The following is a 22,804-nucleotide window of genomic DNA, read 5'->3' on the forward strand; positions in this document are numbered from 1 at the left end:
TTTTTCTTACGAAGTTACATGCTGTGCCCCAAAAATAGTTTCTTAAAAACCTCCCAAAAAAAACCTCTCCATAAGAGAAAAGAGAAACGCACATAACAACTGAACTTTTTCTAGTGTTTCACGACGAAGCAATGTCTGCAATACTGGGATATTTACAACATGTATTTGTAATTTATTGATATATTCGTTCCCATGGTGACAAGATTGATAGACACGCATAATGTATACTTAAAAAGAAAATGTCGAGCCGAAAAAATTCAAGAGATCCTGAATTGATTTTGAGTTCATTTAAATTATTCATAATTTAATGAATGCTTCATAATTCTATGCTTAATACATTACTATTGTTGCACCAGGCAAATAAACCACCCTGAGGTCTCATGACACGATGCGCATTTAAATGGGAGATTGATACTATTTAGGTGATTACTTAATGTATGCCATTCCTTTTCCCTCTAATTCTTACACAAGTAATATTTTTAAATAACTAACCAAAGACAGAAATACATATCCCAATTAAAGGATAAAATCAATTATCGGACCAGAATTCATTTTTTCCCGTAACGATTTTTTGAGGGCGCAGTCTTCAAATCTTTTAATGAGTGACTAAAGCCCCAATAAATAGTTTCTTTTAAAAAAATTGTACCCTTTTTTCTGGCATAACCGCCGAAATTCAGTCCATCCAAGATTGTCAACCTGCTCATATCTCACTGAATCTCGGAAGGGGTGTAATTGTAACTCTAAAATTCGATCGAAAACAAAATAGACTACTAAAAAAATAAACGAAAAGTATTTAAACCAACTAAAAACTGAGAAAATAATTTATGGTAGAATTGAGCAAGGGCCGTATCTAAATGCCATGGTGCTGGTGCTTAGCGCGAAGCTGACAGACTGGCAAACACCGCGTCGCTCAGCGGTATAAAACTCCTTCAATTACTCGTATAGGCAGAATGCCTACAACTGAGTGAGATTAGCTGCTGCCGCTGTTCGAATCAATCAATTTTTTACGATTTTTTTGCCTCTCATAATTTAAGCTTTGTGTCAGCGGAGGATTTAAGCATTTTTCCTGCATGTCCCATTTATTTTGTGCTCGTATATCAATACAGATAAGGTCTGTTACCTGTTTTTATTTCTTTTTTAATTCTTTCCGTCGTAGCGCCTTTCCGAGACTAAAATGAGACTCAAGAGAAACAAATTTCAGAAGCAGGACTGGGCAAAGATGCAAGGCTCCAATGCAAGATGCTTCTCGGGTTGTTAAATATTTTTTTCGCAATTTAATTTTTATGTTATAACTGAACTGACCATCCTAAGCTTTCTCATTTTTATATTTTTACATCTTCGTTCGCGGCGTCTATAAAATTATCTCAGTGAAGTCAAAGTATCATAAAAACAAAGTGTTGAGGGGAGTGAACGTCATCTTTGTGTAGTAAAACTGCATCTGATATGGAGCAAAGCACGAATAAACGTTCTATTTTTGCGTTTTGTATTACTCAAAGAACGACACCATTTCCGTTGAACCCATCAAAATTCACACTAGGCTATAAATTAAGCGGCTGCGATTGTTTGCATAGAAGAAGCTTTTTGTCCAAAAAACAAGAAGTTTTTGATTATTCACTTTAAAAACACGCCAAAAGTTTTTGATTTCTCAGTATTCAGAGGAAACTCAGTCATAAAATAAAAATCAAGACGAATTTTACGAAAAATATCCGAGAACAAAGATGGGTCATCCGATTTCCTCCTACCTCAAACATAAAAAGAAAAAGGGAGAAATAACCACAAAAACACTTACACGCACGCACTGGGCAAGTGTTAGATTTTTCAATTTTCTCTCTATTTTTTTTGGAGGGGGGGGGGAGAAAATTGTTAATCATTGACAGAGTGGCCTGTCTTTTTTACGCGCACAAAAAGAAAAAGGGGGATAAAACCGCAAAAAACACACACGCACGTACTGGGGTGATGTGTCAGATTTTTCAATTTTCTTTCTATCTTTTTTTGGGAGGGAGGAGGGGGTGCTAATTCTTAATCATTGACGGAGTGGCGTATCTTTTTCACGCACACACGACAAAGGCATCCTAACTTTATTTGTGATTTTTCGTCCATCGTCCATAAGATATATAAAGAGAGTTTCGTAAATTTTAGAGTAGGTTCGCTCCTACTTTACAGTTTGTCAAAATCATACAATTTTCTCCGTATTTTTTAACTATTCGCAGTGCAAAATCATTGTAATCTCTTGCAAGGATTCATTTCTATAGTTGCACTGATAATTTCATCCGTCATATCCGTTTATTTATTGGTCATAATTGACCTTCTTATGATGGTATTTCAAGGATCTCCTTGGCCCTTTCTTATAATCACAATGCAAACCATGTGGAGTCTCCTAAGGAAAAGAGCAGTTCAAGGAACGACTATTAATACAGTAACAGTCCTCAGTTTATACGAGAAAATCCCAAAATTGCTTCCGTTCAGCTTTTGTGTGGTGAATGCGAAAGTTTGAAATACAAACATACACAATTCGCACTCCTTTGAAGAGCATGTGATGGATTTGCACAAATCATTTGTTTCTGTACACTTAGAGTATGAAGTACAACGCAATCGTTCTAATCTACTGAAATTAATCTCGAAGAATCAAAGAATTTCCACCAAAGGTTTTCAGAAATAATCCTGATTTGAACCGAGTTTAACTTGCAGTTATGCTCCATGTCACATTTTTGAGGGAAAATGAGTTGGTGGTAGTTTCGAGTTCATTTACTCATAACTTTTCCTTCGTCAAAAATTAATGATCGAGGAAAAATATTTGCATACGTGGAAAAATACTAAAAAAAAAAAATATACGGTGCCAAATTACATAGAGAACTTTTTAATACTTGGTTTGCACGACGGTTGTTGAATTTCCTGCTTACCAACCTTATGATTACGTTCTGTATCGAAACGTTGGAGGCCGAAAATCCTTAAATCGCTAATAAGATTCTTTCTATACTGATACTGTACACAGTAACAATGAAGAATCAGATTTTAAGTCGAGCGAGTATAGCTTTAGCTCGATTGTATGAAATCTATTTCACTTATTGAAGATGGGTCTAGCTTATGAACTCGTAGATCAAATCAGATGAGACTCTTCATGGGTAATGGAGAATTCACCCGGAAATGTTTCGCTGCCTCGTCTGAGAGTGCTTAAAGAGCTGCATTTGCTGTATTTTCTATTATTTTTTCCTAATGTAGAAAATACTATTAATATAGATTTAAAGAAAAAAAATTCACCGGCTCATGACGTCTTTCGGCGGCATTTCCCATTAAAACACATGCATTTTAGCAAACTAGATTATTTTTTCATATCTCCTGCAATGATTCTGTTCAATTTTTGAACCAAGGGTATTCTCATGTTCAGGTCACTCAACAGTTTCCACCTACACACGAAATTCATCAAATTTTAGGCACCCGCAAACTTTTCATTGGTGAAATTTAGTGACGATTAAAGTCACCCCGAAAAATAAGTGAACTCGATTTAACATTTTGGATGCAAAAAAAGTGTGCGAAAACTTAAAAAATGCCAAATTACCCGCCATAGCAGTCAGTTGTGAATCTTGGCATTGCTAAAGTAACTGCTGTGGTGGATAAGTCTGCATTTTACAAGTTCTCGCACCCTTTTTTTACATCCAGCATGATGTAGTCTCAATTTCATTTTTTTTTTCGGTGCATTTTAGGATCAAATGAATTGAAATAGGACCGTCAAAACCTCGAAGTTAGAATCCAAGTTGAATCGTTCTCAACTTGAAAATGGGGACAGAATATTAATATCTTTTTCCTTCCATATAGAAAGACATGATATCTAGGAAACAAAAAGTAAGGTGTTGGAATCTTTGGGTGAAGAAATGAAAGAATGGAAACAACATAGCGTTCGAGAGCCGTTGAAGGGTGATTTTCGGAGCGGCTAATTGTGAGCTCGGGGTGAATTGACAGGGCGAAAGTCCGGGTACGGGGCGAAAGCAGAGCCAACGTCACGAGATCGTCGGAATGGCGGGACAGACAGGAAGGGGCAAGGGAGCCGACGAAGGGGGAGTGGCGAGCAGAGAATCGATGACGCCTTCAAGTGGCCCGGTAGACAATCGATGTTGCGTCTGGGTTGGAGCGAGGTAGCCGTTTTTCCGCGGGGGCCGGGGGCGCTGGGGGCGCCGAAACCCGGGCCGGGGACGGGGCGCTGCCGCCCCCTTTGCGCCCCGCGCCGAGTTGCGCAACCGTGGCCGTAGCGTCAGCCAGACGTGCTTTGACTTTCGCTCGCCCACCGTCGAATAAATTTCTTTCTCCCTCAAATGCCCCTCGGTTGTTCGGCGTCAGCGTTGCCGCAAATTCCGGCCCCCGACCGATTATTTATTCTTTCGTTTCGTCTACCAGAGACGGAACGAAGAGAGAGGTTGGACGAAATTCATTTTGGGGGAAAAAGCTTCGAGTACTGATACTTTTCGCTCAAACATGAGCCAAGACAAAGATGTCAGTCGGTACAAGACCGACAAGTAAAATTTATAATTGAGTCAGACAAAATGCGTCTGACGCTGGGGAGAGGTAGGAGGTGGGTTGATTTTGCGTTATTTGGTGCATAGATCACCCAGAAATCTAAAAAACGGACCCTTTGATATGACGAAAAACATTGAATGCTGTCAGAGTTTGTCGGCACTGGTGCCTAGCTTTGAAACAACACGGTTCAAACGCACATAACATTATTAATAACGCGAATTATAACTTGAAAACTTCGACTTAATATATGATTTTGAGAGTATTAGAACGTGTTCGATAAGCCTTTAGGCAAAGTATGAATTAAAAGTATTATGCAAAATATTTTCTTCTCAGAATTTCACGTTGAAAACGATTACCACGTTAAGAAGTCTAAAAGCTCCTGAGCAAGATAAAAGTATTCACAATCAACATCGGTTAAATGGCAAAAATACAGATGACGTCATTTATACAATCTATGACTTCCTTTTGATCTGAGTTAAAATTCTAATATTTCGTTCAGGATTTAAGTGTTCAGTATGTAAATCGTTTTCTACGTTAAGATTTTGAAGAGAAAACATTTGCCGTTTCTCTCTATTTTAGTCCCTGTCAATTGGCTGATTAATTTAGAATACAGTTAAAAATAATGGTGCAATTACCATTAGAATCATTAGTAGAGTTGTTTTAATGTGGCAATTTACAAATCCGTTTCATTCAATCTCGAAAATAAAGTCAGCACAATATTACGAAAAGAAAAAACTAGTGTAAGAGAGAGCGAGATAGATGAGAATAGAATAAAATAAAAGTATGCGAACTTCTGTGTGCAAGAATTAATGCAATAATCATTTTATTGCAGTTTAAACTTGGTTATCACCTCCTTATTATTTTGGTACCATCTCACAACAGGCTTACTGGGTGGTCAAAAAAAATTTCGGAAAGGATGACTAATATCGTTGTAAAAGTGAGTGCTCTTCACTCCTTCATTTAGACTCGTATGCAATTTGAGCTAATTAAAGGGTGAAACAATGAATTTCATTGCACTGTTATGTGCATTGCTGAACTAAAGAGGGTAGCCGAGTGGCATAAGCGCTAGCTGTGGAAGCAAATATTCCGTGTTTCAATTTCGCACGAAACTGATCCAACCAAAATAAATTTCAACGAGATGTAGTGATCACACAGACCCTCAAAATGGTTTGTTCCTTACTTTACTTGCAAAAATGTTTGAGCGAGAACTAAGGTTGACGCCTGAGAAGTGAACTTTTCTGCATTAATTTATAAGAAATGTATGAATCATGTTACATCAATGGATGATTCGTATCGCAAAAAATTTCATGCTAATATTTAAAACCTATATGCACGATAACAATGAATTATTACTTTCCTCCTCAAATCCTCTGCAGAATATTTTACTCCATGCATACCGTTAGAGTATTTGTCCGATTGTTTATTTGTCTTCATTGTTTATTCATCTGATTGCTCTCAAGCTATGCTTAAGAGAATAAATTAGTTATGAGGAAAAACATAAGAAATTAAAACGGCCGAAATTTTTGTAGAATACTAAAAAAAGGATCCGTTACAGAAGCAGGGCTGCTTAAAAAGTTTCCGGATTTGAAATTGTGTGGAATGTATTTACACCTTCCAATGACAAGAATGCAGAACATTTTCATCGAATAATGATTTATTTTATAACACTTGACGAAGTATCTTTATAATAAGTATGTTTCTTTTTTAAAGAAAAGAAACACTCTATAAAGTAATTTTCTAAAAATACAAAATTCATAAATATTTAAATCAATTTTTATACGAGCAGGCAGTATCAATACATGTCCACCCTGAACGCATGAAATACATTTATTTCGCGTAAACTTCACACTCATAAAACGGTGTCTTTTGTATAAAACAGTATATCGAATGAGAGACGTGGAACTGCGAAGCACCAAAATTACTCTGTGTTTCAGATCTGTTGGCTTCGAATATCATACCCGCCTGAAGCAGTGTTCAACTCCAAGCTGACTGACCTGAAACACAGATAGATGTAGGTGCATTAATTCGCGATTTGGGCACGTTTGAATAGACAAAGATCTACAATTACTGAGGCACTTTTTTTGTACTAAATGTAAGGGGGGATTTAAAATTAATCAGAATGAGCCACAGAGGAAAAGAAAGACACTACGCGATGATTATAAAAATGAAAGGTTTACGACAAAATTGTATTCCTCCTTATAAGAGCTTTTTGAAATGAGTCAGCAGCGTTTTTCAATTATTTTCGTTGCCTTTTTTCTGATGTGAGATATTTGAGAAGAACTGAGAAAAAATTAGATGAGCCGTGTGATGACGTCACCATGTAGAATTCTGCCGGTAAATATTAGATTTTAAATAATCTCAATTATTCTCTCCCATTTTCTCCAATATCCATCTCGTTTAAAGGCGACTATAGGTTAAGTTTCCTCGCAAGTCCATTAGTCCCAATGATGTCGTTAAAAGTTTCAAATCCTTCAATTTATATACTCTTGCAAATTATACATTTTACAATAATATGTCGTAGAAAACGTATACTGATTAATTGGAATGACATAAACAATTTCAATCTAATTCATGCAATTAGCCTTAAGATTTAGCTGATTTTTTATTCCAACCTTCGAAATACTAAATGCCGCACATGCGTGCAATCTCTTAATAGTCTCAACCTGATCATAAATTGAGCAAAAATGCTTCAGTAGCATGCACTCACCGCAATTCTCGCTTCATGAAATACACTTACAAAAATCACTCACTACGATACAATTTTTTGAGCTTAGAAAAATCTTACCTCGGTCGGCGTAGACGCTAACGAGGTAGACGCAAACGAAGTAGACGCAAATGAAGTAGATGGAAACGAAGTAGACGCAAATGAAGTAGATGCAAACGAAGTAGACGCAATGGACTCCGATGGCTCAGAATCGATATCCATTGTCAGCTCTGGTTCAGGTTGGATTTCATCCATGATTCCGTAAACACCGTGAGAGTTTGATGCGTAAACGTAGGTCACTTTAATTTCCGAAGAAATCCAAAGTTCGTCAAGCGTGTCCTCCTCCAATTGGGGCATTAAAGCTCCAATTTTGAAGTTGATTGATCAGCTACTGTCAAAAAACCAGAAGGATTAGTTCAATAATTGTGCGTGAATGTAGCCGGTTTGAGAGTTTTTATGACAACCCGCATATGATACGTGCTTAAACCGCGAGCATGCGTTTTTTTCTAAAATTTAAATTTTCCAAAGTCTAAATTAATTTTTAAGGATTATGTTGGCGATTATTGAAAACATTACGAATAACGGAGGACTCCTCCGGTAAACTTGTCCATTTTGACAAGTACACTGAAAAAAAAAGTTCGAGCATATCGTCGTTTCTCAGACGAAGGAACGTATCTCCATTCCAAGGTTGCAAAACTGACTTAAACAATTCAATTTTTAACAAGAATATACCTGTCAATTTTTTTTTTCATTTTTGCACGATATTAGAGGAAATTCAGTCAGAAATGCCCAAGATTCTGCTGGTAAAAGTGCAATTTGCGAGGAAAAATTTGGGTACATTGAAATTTAGTACGTTCGTGTGCGGAAAGACGATATGAACCGTAAGTACGGCAGGGCCGGATTAAGGGAGTGGCCACATGGGCCGCGGCCCATGGCGGCAAATGTAGGGGGCGGCAAATTTTGCAATTTTTTTACATGTAGGTAAAAAAAATCGGATGTAGAAAAAAAAATTACAAACGAGAAAAGGCTACAAAATCTCTCATTTCCTGAGAGTGTAGTAATTTCTAATTTTGTCGTCTTTCAGTGATACAAGAGACAGCACCTTTAATTAGTCGAGTTAAGAGAGAAACCAAACACACGATTTAGCCTGGAACGGCGTGCGGCGCAAAGAGCAATGATGACTAGGACTTGAAATGAAAAGGAGAAGCCCTTGAAGCGCGGCGCGGCGGTCGGCATGTAACACATATTAGCGCCTACAAGACTGCACGAATACTTCACGCATCGCATAAAACACAGCGCTGTTATTGTGGTCAGCGTGAAACGGATAGCGCCTACAAGACTGCACGAATACTTCACGCATCGCATAAAACACAGCGCTGTTATTGTGGTCAGCGTGAAACGGATAGCGCCTACAAGAATGCATGAATACTTCACGCATTGCGCCAAACACAGTGCGGTCAGCGTGAAACGCATAGCGCCCACAAGACTGCGAGAATACTTCACGCAATGCGGCAAACACGGTGCGGTCGGCGCGGCGGCGGAAGTTAAAATCATTAAACCAAATTTTGTGTTTGTTCTTTCATAATTGTTTCGTTCATTTCTTATGAATGGAATGCCTTGTCCAGTGATAGGTTTACGAAACTTAGTAGTTAATGAAACTGAGTGATTTGACAGCTTGATTTGGTTCAAGAGCTCGGTTGCATTAACCGGAGGATATGATTTCTAGAACCGAGAGTATGATTACATACGTATGAACCAAAATAGTACGGCCTAAACTCGTTGTCAAAGGAGGTCCATTTCCCCCCAAACTTAATTTTTCGACTTACAGCTTTCTTCGGTAACACGGTAGAACTTCCAGGATTATTCATCATCCCGACCGGAATAGAGTACGTGTATAGCGTTTAGATAGGTGTGATACTCCGAAAATCCATCAGACCCTCAGCGATGCCTCTATTGCCTCTGCATGCGAATCAAGTATGAGCCCAAAAAGGCAGCCAAACTATGAATTCAAATTATTCGTAAGGATTTATAATTACAATAGTTACGACTCATAGTTTGTAAAGCACCTGACTTAGTTTTTGCTTAAATTTACTCATTTTTACGTGAGAACGCTTATTTATAAACATTCTTGGCCATCTTGGTTTGAATGGGAATCTGAGGATCGACAGAGTTTTGCGAGTTAGAAGACTGGCTGCTCTTTTGAGCCCTATGCCCTTCGTAAAGCAAGCTGTCTATACTCTTGCTATATAGGTACCTATTCTGCCGTGCAAAAGAAGAACGCCGTATGAACATTCAAGAGTTGCCAAATTTCATTCGATAAAATGTTCATTTTTTTGGAAGATTATGAATATTTTTCCTTGAAATTTTTAGACGTTTTAGGTCAAATTACAAACAAAATTATTTGAGAAATTGATAGACGTACTTTCAAAAATTTTCCTGAAAATGAGTGATTTGCCAGGGAGAAATTTGGCAACGTCTGATGGCTCATACGGCGTTTTTCCTTAGCACGGCTATACTCTATACCGGATGATCTCGAGTGATTTCCACTCATTTCTATCCGCGGCTCGTCGGGCGTTGTATGAGAGAATGCGGCTCAAAGCTCCGTGAGAGCGGGCGTTTCATCTGGACTCGCGAATCGGCGACAAAGCTCGCCCGGGATAATGCTCGATGCTTGCGGTGTCGCTATCTATTGGAGGAATCGTGAAAAGCGCGGCGCGGTGGAGCGGCGAAGCGCGATGTAATACAAGACAGACCTGCGCGGTGCTTACACCTTTAACACCCGACGCTGACACCGAACAAGGTTACGCGCGTACCAGTTGACACCTTGGCTGGTCATTCCCATGTTCGACGTCTAAATTAAACCGAAAACTAATTAATTATTTTTTTATACACTCTCACTCGCCGCATCCAGTAATTTATCTGCACCGCCAGGGACTGAGCGGGCGGACGGGGATGGTGTTGATACGATTTAAATGGAATGCTACGCTCATCGTGTCCAAGCTTGGATCCACTTCTTGCGCATCGATCGGCTCAGATTAATGGCGAGAGAAACGTCTTGCCTTTGATCCGGCGCAGCAGTGAGGTTTCTTCCCCGTTTTTTTCGTTTTAATTTTCTTTCACTTGCTGTGCACCTAGGTCAAAGCATTGCACATTGGAAAAATTGGACTTCATTTTGCAATCAGGAACTACGATGGAGCTTTTGCATGTGTGAAGGGATTTGCGATTTAAGCATTGATTCTATGCAGAATTTTCCGAGAAACGCGATGGTGCCCCTGGTTTTCTCTAACTCAACTCATAAGCTCATAAAAAGCTCTCGAAGTTGAGGTCGTAATGGAGGGGATATCCCACGCTATGTTGGAAGCCTACCTCTATACAGTTGCACTCTCTTCTCTATGCAAAGATAGGATGAAAATACACTAGTAGGGCTACCACTGCACATGTATTTGCTCCCTATTTTTGCAAAGAGAGTTCGACCTAATAGATGTAGACTTCCAATATAGCGTGGGATACACCCTCCATTAGAGCTCCAACTTAAAGAGCTTTTTTTTTCTTTTCTAGCTTTGGTGTTAATTCCAAAGAAAACTAGTGGCACCATCGTATTTTTTGCGAAATTCTACATTGAAATCAGTACTTAGGTCGCAAATTCTTCACACATGCAACAGCTCCATTCCCGGCTCTTCCGTAAAAACACTTATATCCATGGAGAGACTGACGGTACCTACGTTGTTTCTAAACTGAGCCACAAATTGTAGTTCCAAATTGCAAAACGTAGCCTAATCGAAAATTTATGCTCTATACCATCGCAACGGCACGGCTGATTTTGACCTAGATCTTCAAAGGAAAGTGAGGAGGAAGCGTCCTATGGATATGGAACTTTAAAATACACGGCCTCAGCATGGAGCGCCTTCATGTTCTTGTGATACCCCACACTTTGCTACAGAGTTAGTTTAGTTGTCTATCCGACCTAAACGCGCGGAAGAGCACCAATAGCTGCTACGAAGCATTCAAAGAGAAAAAAAACTACTCTTCCATCGCAAAGCAGAGGAATCAGTGCTCTTTCTCCTCTTATTTTATTTCAGAGATTTATTTTATTTATGTTTTTATAGGGTGCCTAGAAATTAACCTTTTACAATCCACTCCGTGCATGAAAATAACATTTTCTTGGTTGACACATGCCGTGAAAGTACGTTTTTTGTAGTTAGCAAGATTGCATTCCATACTCACAGTCGTATGATACGTTCTTTGTCTTCACGCATCTTCAGTTTTCAGTCATAATTATCCCCCACGTGTACGTTTTTGCCATTTTTTAGAGTCGATATTTTGCGTATTTAAATTTAAAAAAAAATTCCTTACAATTTTAGTTTGATAGGATGCTCATAAATTCCATGCTTGAAATGACGAGGCTTTTCTTATACACAGATAAAGCAGCGATAGGCGGAAAAAATTACTTTGTGTATTGAGTTAGAGGTTCAAGAACTCCTGTAGGAACATAGGTTACCTTCATTTTCCGCCAACTATAAGCATAGCCTCAAAATACAAAATCAGGCAGAGACATGAAAAAACGACAGTTTCGCTTGACTACATGTGTGTCCGCCTTTGGAAGTAGCCTGTTCGCTACATACACTGAAAAAAATGAGTTAGCGTCAGATGACTAAAAATGGTTTCTATACACTAACTCATATTGTGTGATTTGGACACACATGATTTTTGGTTTCTGTACACTAACCACTATTAGTGCTGGGAACTAATTCCGCTACTCTAATTCGCATTCGGTAGGGTTGGGTCAACCTAACCTCAAAACTGAGAGAGGAGAAAACGGCTTAGCGAATGATAACTGGACAATACTTTCAGGAAAAGAAGATTTCTTAAAAGATGAGAGGTAAAAATCAACTGACCGGTTCCAAATGAACGACAGAGGAAAGGAATATCCCATAGGTATGTGCAAGTAGACAGAATTATCCTTTAGAGAGACACACACTCACACATGAAACGGTAGCGAATGTTCACACTGAATAAACATATCTCGTCCGAACACTTGAGATATTCTTTTGAAATTACGGGAGAACACGAACTATAGAAGTAAGCAGTAAGTTCACAGATTTTCGTAAAATATAAACTGAACGCGGAACGCTTTAATCGCAATTTAATACAGAAGATTGACGACTCCAACGAATATCATGCTTGTTTACGTTTTGAATCGAACAGACGATTTCTAACCTTAACAGGTTTATTTATGTTGCTTTCGAACGTTTTCAAGAAAGAGAGGACACTATAAATCATACCGGGAGTATTTACATTGTCAAACGAGCCCGAAATTTCACATTTTAATTGATTTTCACGAGCTGACGCGATTGAGGCTGTTGTACCGACGCCACTTTTTCGAAACTAAATAAATGTAACGGACAATGTGGCAGTTAGTGTTGAGGGCGAATTAGTTTGACCCGAAGGTGAATTTGTCTTACCACAGCGCTAATTTTACAGCTAGTGCTGTTTTCCAATTCTGGTTCGCGCTCTAGTAAAGTCAAGTCAGCGTATGAAGCGAATTGATTGGTGCTTCAGTACAATAAATTAGTTCTGAAGCCTAATTTTGATTCTACTTGGCGAGAACTTACCAAATTAGTTCTCAACGCTAACTACTTTTTTTTCAGTGTAAAGGTAGGAATAATCAAAATATTACGTAGATTTCTCGTGAGAGATACCTGTGTCCATCGCTACGTACACTGAGAAAAAGCTATGATTTATAAACCAATTAGTGGTTCATATGGAACACCACTAATAGTAGTAAAGGAAACGTATAATAATAGCACATAACCTCAGTGATGGTACGAGATACCTTAGTATGGTACGAGATACCTTAGTATGCTTCAAAGACCGTGAATCATCAGTTCATATTCGACCATTAGTGGTGTTCCATGTGAACCACTAAATGGTTTTAAAGCCATAGATTTTTCTCTGTGTGATAAATTTGCTTCCGTTTCTGAATAGTAGTTATGATTTTGATCACGTGTTCAACGTATGTATGTTCCTAATTCTTGTCACCTCAATTGACGTTAAAGCACGCGGCTTTATGCGTAGGTGACAAAAAAATTGATGATATTTTTATACTCATCGCAATAGTACATTTATGTCGATATTAGGGTAGGCTTTCCGATGAAAAACAGCGAGCAAAAAAGTGTTCTAATGTTTTTGAGCGGTGACGTTCATGGAAGCTTTAAATTGCTGTGTTCTCACTGCTCTTCCGTGCTGAAGAAGTGCGCCGTATGAGCCTTCAGACGTTGCCAAGTTTCCTCCGATGAAAAACCGAAATTACCAGGAAAATTGTGAATATTATTTTCCACAATTTTCAGAAAATGTTGTACGCAATGTAACCTAAAACATCTGAAAATTTCGAGGAAAAATATGCATGAATGTCACCAGAACTAAATTTTTCATGAAGGGAAATTGGGCAACTCGAATGTTCATACGGCGTTCTTCCTGGCAGTGCTCAGGTGCTCACCTGAGTTTTCCTCTCGTAAATTTAGCCCTCGATCGGTGTGTGGAACATGCAGAAATTTTGACGCGTAGCATGCTGCGTGTTATGCTAAAGCGAACTTGGTGTGTGGCCAAGAAAGATAGTAACACCTCTGGTGCGGTCATCCGATATTCGCGTGAAAAGACCTGCCCGGGAATTTCTACCCAAGTGGGAACATCGTATATGGAACAAGGGAAAGCGAAGAGCTAGCCTGAGCTCGTTTAACGGAGTGATTCTCGAATCGGCAATTATCTTAATTGCATCTCCGAAACAAATCCAACTAATTTGGAACTATTTTGATGAAATTCGAACGGATTAACGCTGGGCGACGAACCGGGCAATAACCATAAAGTGCACGAACAGTTAGAGCGAATGACAGACAAGGGAAAACGGAGAGAGGGGAATGTTGACTCAGGCAGGAATAGAGATAGAAGTGGCGATATAAATATGAGAACAGACCTTTTCAAGATAGAAATCTAGGGAATAAATTTATCCGCAGCATAGAGTATACACTCATGCGTATACCGAAGAGAGGGAGGTGCACTATGAGTGTTTTGCTGGGACGAGCGGACAGGTATCTGTCTCGAGAATCATGTAAGTAAAATGCGGTGCATTAACACGTTGCCAAATTCAACAGAACCCCGATAGTTTTGCTCCTCTATCGGTTTTATTTTCGCGCAGAACGGCAAGCTGGTATATAAAGTTACTCGTGCATTTGAGAAAATGAGAGTGCGAGACTGGAACCGATTCCTCGCTTGAACTGAGACCGAGAACACAATACGTAACGTCACGGAGCTGTGTCGCGATCTATTGCGATTCGATACGTACAATTTCCACTCCCCGAACCGATCGAGGACCTATCGATTCATATCTTGGGCCGCACAAGCTCCGCTACAGCGGGATCAAGTTCATAATCCCGACATTTTTATGCGCCGAGCTCACTGCAATGACTGCTGACGCTGAGGGTTGATTAGTTACTAATTTCGAACTGATCGGTTCCAGTTTCAGCCCGGTCGGAAGCGTGACATGAAACTTAAGTCAGTTTCCGAAGGACTCGGAAAATATCTGTGTTCTTCCCACACAAGTCTCGCTGTGACCTTTTGAGAGAGGTTTACGAGGAATATCATGCAAGTTTATTTGTTCGAGGGGCCTCAGCAGACATGCGACTTTGAAGATTTTGTTACATGCTAATTGATAAGATTCATCGACTAGAGAGACTTCAAATCTATCGCACTTGATAACTCGATAGCTGAGTCTAAAGGAAATCGTGGTTGATTTGGCCTTATACTCGGGACAATGAAATAATGAAAACAACACAATAGCGCGCGATCAGGAAAAAAACTCACAAAAAATAGGTAACCAAGGATAGAAAAATTGATGCTCGAAAGGCTGGGACGTTTCGGGGTCAAAACTACCCTATTACGAACCGACTGAGATGAAAATAACTGTAAAAAGAACAAAAATTACAACCACGATACCACAGCACGGGGTGAACAAAATGATTTGAGAAACTTATCTGTTAGTTTGTCCATCTGAAATAAGATATGTTGGTTTTAGCTTTTGTTCCTTTTTAAAATTTCATCTTCATTTTATCCTGTTGAGTCCAGGGACCATTAAAAGGAACCCCGATTCTTTACCCGCATATGAAACATCAATTTTTTTTAACCCTGATCATCTAGTTTTTAGGTGTTTTTTGCTCTTTAAACTTACCTAAATTACGGATTCGCATAATCAACATTTTTAGATCTTCCGCGACATATCTTCCTTTACGTTACGTCGTTACACTTGTCACATCGCAACCAGCATATTGTGCGATTGAACCTTTTTGTTTTTTTGTTTTTGTTTTTTGACGAGTCAGCTTTTTGAAAAAAGACATAAAAATCTAAATATACTCGCAACTTATCCATTTGTTGGAGGCCTTGGATCAAACATTGAACCGGGTGGGGAAAAAGCTCAAATGACAGTGAGTGGAGTCGGAAACAGAGAAAAAAACTTCGCTTAAAAACAACGAAATTTCGTCATATGGACGTATTTATGCTAAAATGAACCATGTTTATAGAGTTTGCGTGTAACATAGTTCCTTTTAGCGTAAATACGCCCATTTATCTCACCGAAATTTTCCATTCTGGTCACAGAAACTAATTTTGAACAAAATTTACCGTGATCTGATTCGTGTCTGTTCCTTCTCGAAGGATTTAGCCTCGCTAAACTTCGGTTGTCTAAACTGAAGTGCAGTTTTCATGACCGCAAACTCTGATAGCCGAATACCTGCGAAACTTTAATACGAATTGAAATTCAGTGAGTTGACTGGAATTTTTCTTCGTCTCATCAAGGATGCTGCTCAACTATGTATGGATGTGACCGGTTATTTTGGGTTTTTTCGTTTAATTGTGCTTTAAAGAGAATTCTTGTTGAGTCAACCAGAATTCACTTTAAATCTCTTTGACCTCTATCTCGGATATTGTGCGACTCACTCAATTATTCGGCGAGAACAGCTTAAAATCACTCCTGAGATGATTCAATTTTTCAAAATTTTCCCGACGATTCTCCGGATTCTCCTTTGGAGTCATGTGAACTAGTGATGTCTTCCACTCCCTCGGTGGAGTGTCTTTCTGTACCCCCCAGACTCCCCTACATGAGGTGTCTCTCTGCCCCTAACAGGAAGTCTCTATAGTTCTGATGCTATTGTTTTTAATTCCATTCTCGAAAAATGTATCGATTTTAAGCCACGTCATAAGAATACAAAATTTATTCTCCTATGCCATATTATTCGCGACGTATTAGCGATGTTCTCATTTTAATTTTTTTTCATTCTCCTTTCAGAGAGCACCATGGTAAAAATTCCCGTGAGGAGTTAGCCACATGACTGGTTTTACCTACTTGCCGCCTGTATTTTGCCGCCCTCTTCTCATTCATTTTGAAACATCAATAAAAACCATTAAGTGAACGTGCCGGAGGGAGAAGGGTGCATAAGACGCGTTCACTCGTGTTGGACAAATTTTTTGCGTAAGCCCTGTCAACACTACTGGCAAAAGTTCACGGAACTTGGCGCGAACGTTCAGTTCCGTAAACCTATCTCTATGGGGACAAGGCCTTTCATTTGTAAGAAATGAACTAAAAAATTAAGAAAGAACAAACATAAATGTGGTTTAATAATTTTAACTTCCACCGCCGTGCCGCGCTGACCACACTGTGTTTGGCGCAATGCGTGAAGTATTCATGTAGTCTTGTAGGCACTGTGCGTTTCACGCCGCGCCAACCGCTGCGCTGTTGACCGTACTGTGTTTGACGCAATGCGTGAAGTATTCATGCAGTCTCGTAGGCGCTAATATGTGTTACATGCCGACCGCCGCGTCGAGGGCTTCTCCTTTTCATCTCAAGTCCTCGTCATCATTTCTCTTTGCGCCGCGCCGCTCCAGGCGAAATTATGTGTTTGGTTTCTCTCTTAACTCAACTAATTAAAGGTGCGCAGTCTTTTGTATAACCGAAATACGACAAAATTAGAAATTAACGAACTCTCAGGAAATGAGTGATTTTGTCACCTTTTTTTGTTTGTAATTTTTTTCTGAATCCGATTTTTTAGTGTATTTCCCGAAGGAAATACACTATTTTTGTATCTGCATTTAAAAACATTGCAAAATTTGCCGCCCCCTAATTTTGCCGCCATGGGCTGCGGCCCATGTGGCCACCCCCTTAATCCGGCCCTGGTTAGCCAAACGATGGACGTATCCTACGCAGCGTTCCCCGACTTTTGAGCCGCATCCGCAAAAGCTCATCTGCAGATCTCTTCAAGACGACATTTACATTTTGCGAATAGGTAAACAGATGCATAGGCATGGATCGAGAGCATATATTTTATTCATTTCTCCTGCACCCGCGCCTCCCCCCGCCCGCGAATTAGAAGCGCTCCTCTCTTAAATAATGGAATCCGGGGAGCGGAATGAAAATTTACGATAGTTGGCTCTGAATGGCATCCTCGCGAAGTGCGAGGCCTCCAGCTAATACGATATTTAAATGAAATAAGGTACACAGACGCAGCTACGTGCGGGCACCGAGCCTCGCTATTCTCCGCAACTCAATTTCCACGAGAGCCCTAAACCCCGTTTAAATCAGTGATTCCTGGGGCTCATGCGGGAATAAGGATACGCCTTTGTGTGAGAGGAGCGAGGAGAAGAAAGGACGAGGTTAATGCGCGCGCCGCCGTGCCCGCGCGGGCTGAGAGGCACCGGAGATAATTTATTTAAATATAAATATACTTTTGATGCGTTTAAAAAATAAGGGGGGTTGAAGAATTGAAAGGCATTTACCGGGGGGAACGGGGTACGATAATATCTGTATGTTCCGAGCGGCGCACAGTGGATCGAGTCAATGGAGAATTTGCAGGTGTCTGAAATTTGATGAATTTCATGTTTAAGTAGAAATTAACTCCCGAGTGACCTGAGCACGAGGATACCCTTGGTTCATAAGTTGAGCAATTTTCGAGGGAGATATGACAAAATGATCTGACCTGCCAAAATATATGTGTTTAACGGGAAATGCTGCCAGACGACGTCACTAGGCGGTGTATTTTCTCACTTTTAAATCGATTTTTAGACTTTTTCCCGACAGAAAAAAATTCCAAATGCTGCCAGATGACGTCCCTAGGCGGTGTATTTTCTCATTTTTACATCAATTTTTAGACTATTTCCCATTACAGATAAAAATTACAAAAAATACTGCAAAATCAGCTCTTTAAGCACTCTCAGATGAAGCAATACAAAATTTACGCGCAAATTCTCCATTAGATAGGCCGGACATGAACTTTTTGACTAAAACTACAAAATCTGATGTTGATTTCATCACTTTTTAAACTCTAAGGGATGCTTTCCAGTAGAAAATTTCGTGAGGAAACCAATGGAACCACTTTCAAAATCTCAAAGTTTCGTATAAACGGAGTTATAAGCGTTTAAAGTTTCCAGATTTCGTCCGTCATCTACCATTGACTCGATCCACCGTGCGGAGGGACGGAGCGGCAAAAAACGCTGCGTCGTTCCGCGTTGAGTTTGAGTTTGAACGGCGCGGCGGACCGGCCATCCATCTTGGGGACCGGAGGAAAAGGAAAAGGCTCCGGCGGCCGCTGCGCTGCGGTGGTGGTTGCAGTCCTTGTCAATTGTACCCATATAAGTCCGCGGACTCACTCTGCCAATGTCTCTGGCTTTTCATTTCGCTGTATGCAAATCCGCGACGCGACGCGAGGCGATCCGACGCCGTACCGATGCCATGCTATGCGCGCGCATGCTGGGCCGTGACGCTCCTTCCTCACAGAGGATTCATTAATTCCGCTCCACTCCGTTTTGTCCCTTCAATCCCGGATTTTCTACGTTCTTCCTGGAGGAGGTAATAATGGAGGGGGAAAAGACAACTTTTCCCTCGGTAATGAGAATAAAAAGGGTTAAGTCATTCACCTTAATGTCCCTTGCCTCGGTTGCAGAGTCGTATTTTGACAGTTGGACCCACAGTTCACTCTAAAGAAATGGTGAGATTTGCACGGAGAAAAAAACTTCGTGCGTGGGACCCGAAGTTTAGGTCATATGGATCTCTGAAGTTTTCGGATTGAGCATCTGAACACTTAAGGTCCAGTTGCTGAGGTTTGGATCACACATCTAAAATTTCAGTTCCTACGTCTGAAGTACTTCGGTTTTCACATCCGAAAAACTTCGGTTCTCACATCCGAAAAACTTCGGTTCTCACATCTGAAGTACTTCAGATGTAAGAACTGAAGTTTCAGATGTGTGATCCGAACCTCGACAGCTAGATCTTAAGTCTTCAGATGCTCAATCCGAAAACTTCAGAGATCCATATGACCTAAACTTCGGGTCCCACGCACGAGGTTTTTTTTCTCCGTGTGAGATTTGTCAAGTGCCCCAATTTTCTTGGGGGAAAAATAACTTTTCTCCCGGTTATGAAAGTAGAAAGAGAAAGGCTGTCGAGGAAGATGCTTGATTGGGTTCCTCCCGGAAAAGACGAAGGGGACGACCTGTGAAAGGGTGGCAACAGGGGTTTTTAGAGGAGTTGAGGGAGTGCCTGTTTCCTGACGGGTTTTGGGAGGATACGGAAATTTGGCGGTTAGGTGTCGCAGCGGCGTATAATACGTTGCAATCACCATTGTGAAATCAGAACAAAATCACTATAAGACTGTGTATGAGACTATAGTATAACCTGAATTTTGGGTTGACAATAGTAGCCCTATCGGACGTAGAAACTTGAAGACTACATCGGTCTTATCATTCTTGACAGCATAGAGCAGAGCATTGCAAGTTTACGCTACGCGCCATCGCGCCTTCAATTTTGGTGATGCAACACGGACATTCATCAAGCACGAATAGTTGTATCTCTGCGCCGTCATCGCCACGCCACTTGTTCCTTTCTCTATTTTCCCATATTCTGTTTGTCTCCGTTTGTCTAATTTGCAGCGGTGCTTCGAACGCTAAGTAGGCAACACAACCGAAGATAGGAGTGCTAAAATCGGAACTTGTTTTGTGACCTTTCTCCTGCTGAGCGACATCTCATCGGCAGCACAGAGCGGAGCGTTGCTATTTCACGTCCGCGACATCGCGCCTTCAATCATGCAGATGCAACACGGACATCCATCAAGCACGAATAGTTGTATCTCTGCGCCGTCATCAACGCGCATGATTTCCTTCGCTCCATTTCCATATTGTTTGATAAAGTTGATTCATTTAAGGACGAGAATAATATCTCTGTTTGGGGACCGCGATATCTTAAATTTTGGTCCAAATATATTATGTTCTGCTAATCTTCATGATTGAGTCATCAAAACTCGACACGCGCGACTGACAGCAGAGAAAATTACAATTGGCACGAGCCAAGTAGTATTCATTTGGCACAATCAAATTGCAAATTGCGCTATTAATTCTTTTGCACAAAGTTCCTGTTTGGAGATTGAAACCACGATTGTGAGCATGATATTATTATTATTCTGTGTCCACGTCGATGGTTCACGCGAAAGAGTAACCCTGGAATTTTATAGTGAGAACGAAATTTTCCCATTCTTATACAAAAATTGTGTTACTTTGACAGAATATTTTGGATACGAAACACCTTTGCTGGTGACAGACTTTTGTCAACATTCTTTTACATTGGTTTATCATAACATAACGGAGTTACAGCAGACGACATTTATATCAAAACAGTTCAGTGTTAATCTTCAAAATATCAGTCAAAAGATGATGATGCCATAGGCAATGGACATACCTTACACATTTACCTATAAAACTATCATGCACAGTGGCATAATGGTCACCCCGCCGATCTTGCTGGGCCCTTTTACGCCGGCATTTTATTTTTTGACGATCGGTTGCCCAAGCAAGTTTTCGATTGGGTTCCTCCCAGTAGGCGACGGCGTAAACGTCCTGTAAACGGTTGGCGACATGGAGTGGAAGAGGAGATTAGGAGTTGCCAATAGCCTGATGATCTCTGGGAGGATGGGAGGCAATGGCGATTGGGTGTCGCAGAGCGCGAGGCTGCGCTGTGAAAGCGGCTTTAAGTATATATTTTATTTTTTTTTTAATTATTGTTAGATTTTAGAGTTCGGAAGCATATTTTGGGCCTTAGCCAAGGCCCCTTCTCTTTTTTCTCGTTCAGGAAAGTTCAACAGCAGGTACTTACGAGACCAAAACTGGAAAGATGAAATGATTCAGTATCAGATCGATGCTCCCAAGATTGGGCCAAAATCTTATCGCCGGATCTGAGTTTGCGTTTTGCGCTGCCTTCGCCAAAGTTCAAAAGACTGTCTAACGATCCCTTCACAGCCTCGATGCGAGGCGAGATCCTTGGAGATAATCGGGAACTTGGAAGGTTGGAAGAGCGACACGATTACTACGATTCCTTGCGGCGCGTCAAGAGGGTGATAAAAAATCTAACGAACTGTCCTGTCTCTCAAGCGGCAAAAATTGCAACGCTGAAAGCTGAAGCTTAAGCTATCACTCGCAGGATCGGATCGCTGATTGCGCGTATCCCCGAGACTAGCGCTTGCCCGCAGGTATGCAACCAGTGTTGCAAATTGAAACTGTAGGAAAAAGGTTCCTGTCTGGCTGATATTTTAAGATTGGTTTTTCTTCGGGTTACATTAGCTAAATCTCCGGGTTCAAAATATGCAGCCTCGTTGAACATCAGCGGCCTGATTATTGAAATTGATAGACAAAGGCATAGACAAAGAAGACATAGGAAGTATGGAGTGATCCTATTGGTTGAAACGGGTGGTTCTTAAAGACTATGGGAGAAAATGATGGACTAACTATCGGGTCTCTCGTGAGTCGCCGTTAGTTAGTCTATGACCTACCTCCATTGCAATCACCCGCTTCCACCAATAAAATCTCTCCATATCTCTTTTGTCTTCTTTGTCCATTGCTTTGTCTATAGATTTCAATAATCGGCCCGCAGGTGCGAGTCACTACTCACCAGGATCGAGCGAATCGAGCCTGGTTCGTATTGGTCATTGGTGATGATAGTCTAATGCGCTATTTACTCGCAAGTCGCGATGTCCGCGATGAGACATCATCGAGAGAAATAAGATTACATTAGTTCAGCCGGGACACTTTCTTCAACCCCAGGTGTCTCAGAGTAATCTAAGGTGAATACTGGGGAGTACGAATTCGATAGACATGAATTGATTGAGAGATAAAAACGTGGACCGTTCGACGTAATTCGATCGACGACGATTCGATTGATTTACAGGTTTGTCGATCGATTCACCAAGTCGTTGGTCGATTCATAGATTTGTCGGTCGATTCACGGATTTGTCGATCGATTCACAGATTCGTCGGTCGATTCGCGGATTTGTCGATCGGTTCAGGGTTGTCGATAGAATCGGATTCATGCCAGTTGAATCCATACCCTCTATCTTCGGTTTTGGTCGATTCGACCAAAAATTTAGTCAATCAACCAATTATTTTCGGTTAATTTTGACCGAAAACGGTGATCCAGGACAACCATGAACACGGAACTTTTGTACTGCACTGGAAAAAAGACACATTGGATCTATAGTCCAGACTCTTGAAAACATTGACAAGAAAAAGGAC

The 22,804-nt window shown here is 40.5% G+C and overlaps 1 protein-coding gene across 3 annotated transcripts in view; it reads right to left on the bottom strand.

Annotated features, from left to right (window-relative positions):
- The window catches only part of hth (Meis homeobox homothorax), a 386,117-nt gene that overhangs the window by 300,945 nt on the left and 62,368 nt on the right, over nt 1-22,804 (bottom strand). The window contains exon 2 of one of the 3 annotated variants that reach the window (XM_072301815.1): nt 7,295-7,604. The exons of 1 other annotated variant lie outside the window; for it this stretch is intronic. In XM_072301815.1, the coding sequence (XP_072157916.1) occupies nt 7,295-7,570 (276 nt within the window). In that variant the 5' untranslated portion in view covers nt 7,571-7,604. The remainder of the gene's footprint in view (nt 1-7,294; nt 7,605-22,804) is intronic. One more of the 3 variants, XM_019061762.2, reaches the window with a different exon arrangement.

The sequence above is a fragment of the Bemisia tabaci genome, chromosome 6 (genome assembly GCF_918797505.1).
Source record: "Bemisia tabaci chromosome 6, PGI_BMITA_v3".
Taxonomy (NCBI): Eukaryota; Metazoa; Arthropoda; class Insecta; order Hemiptera; family Aleyrodidae; genus Bemisia; species Bemisia tabaci.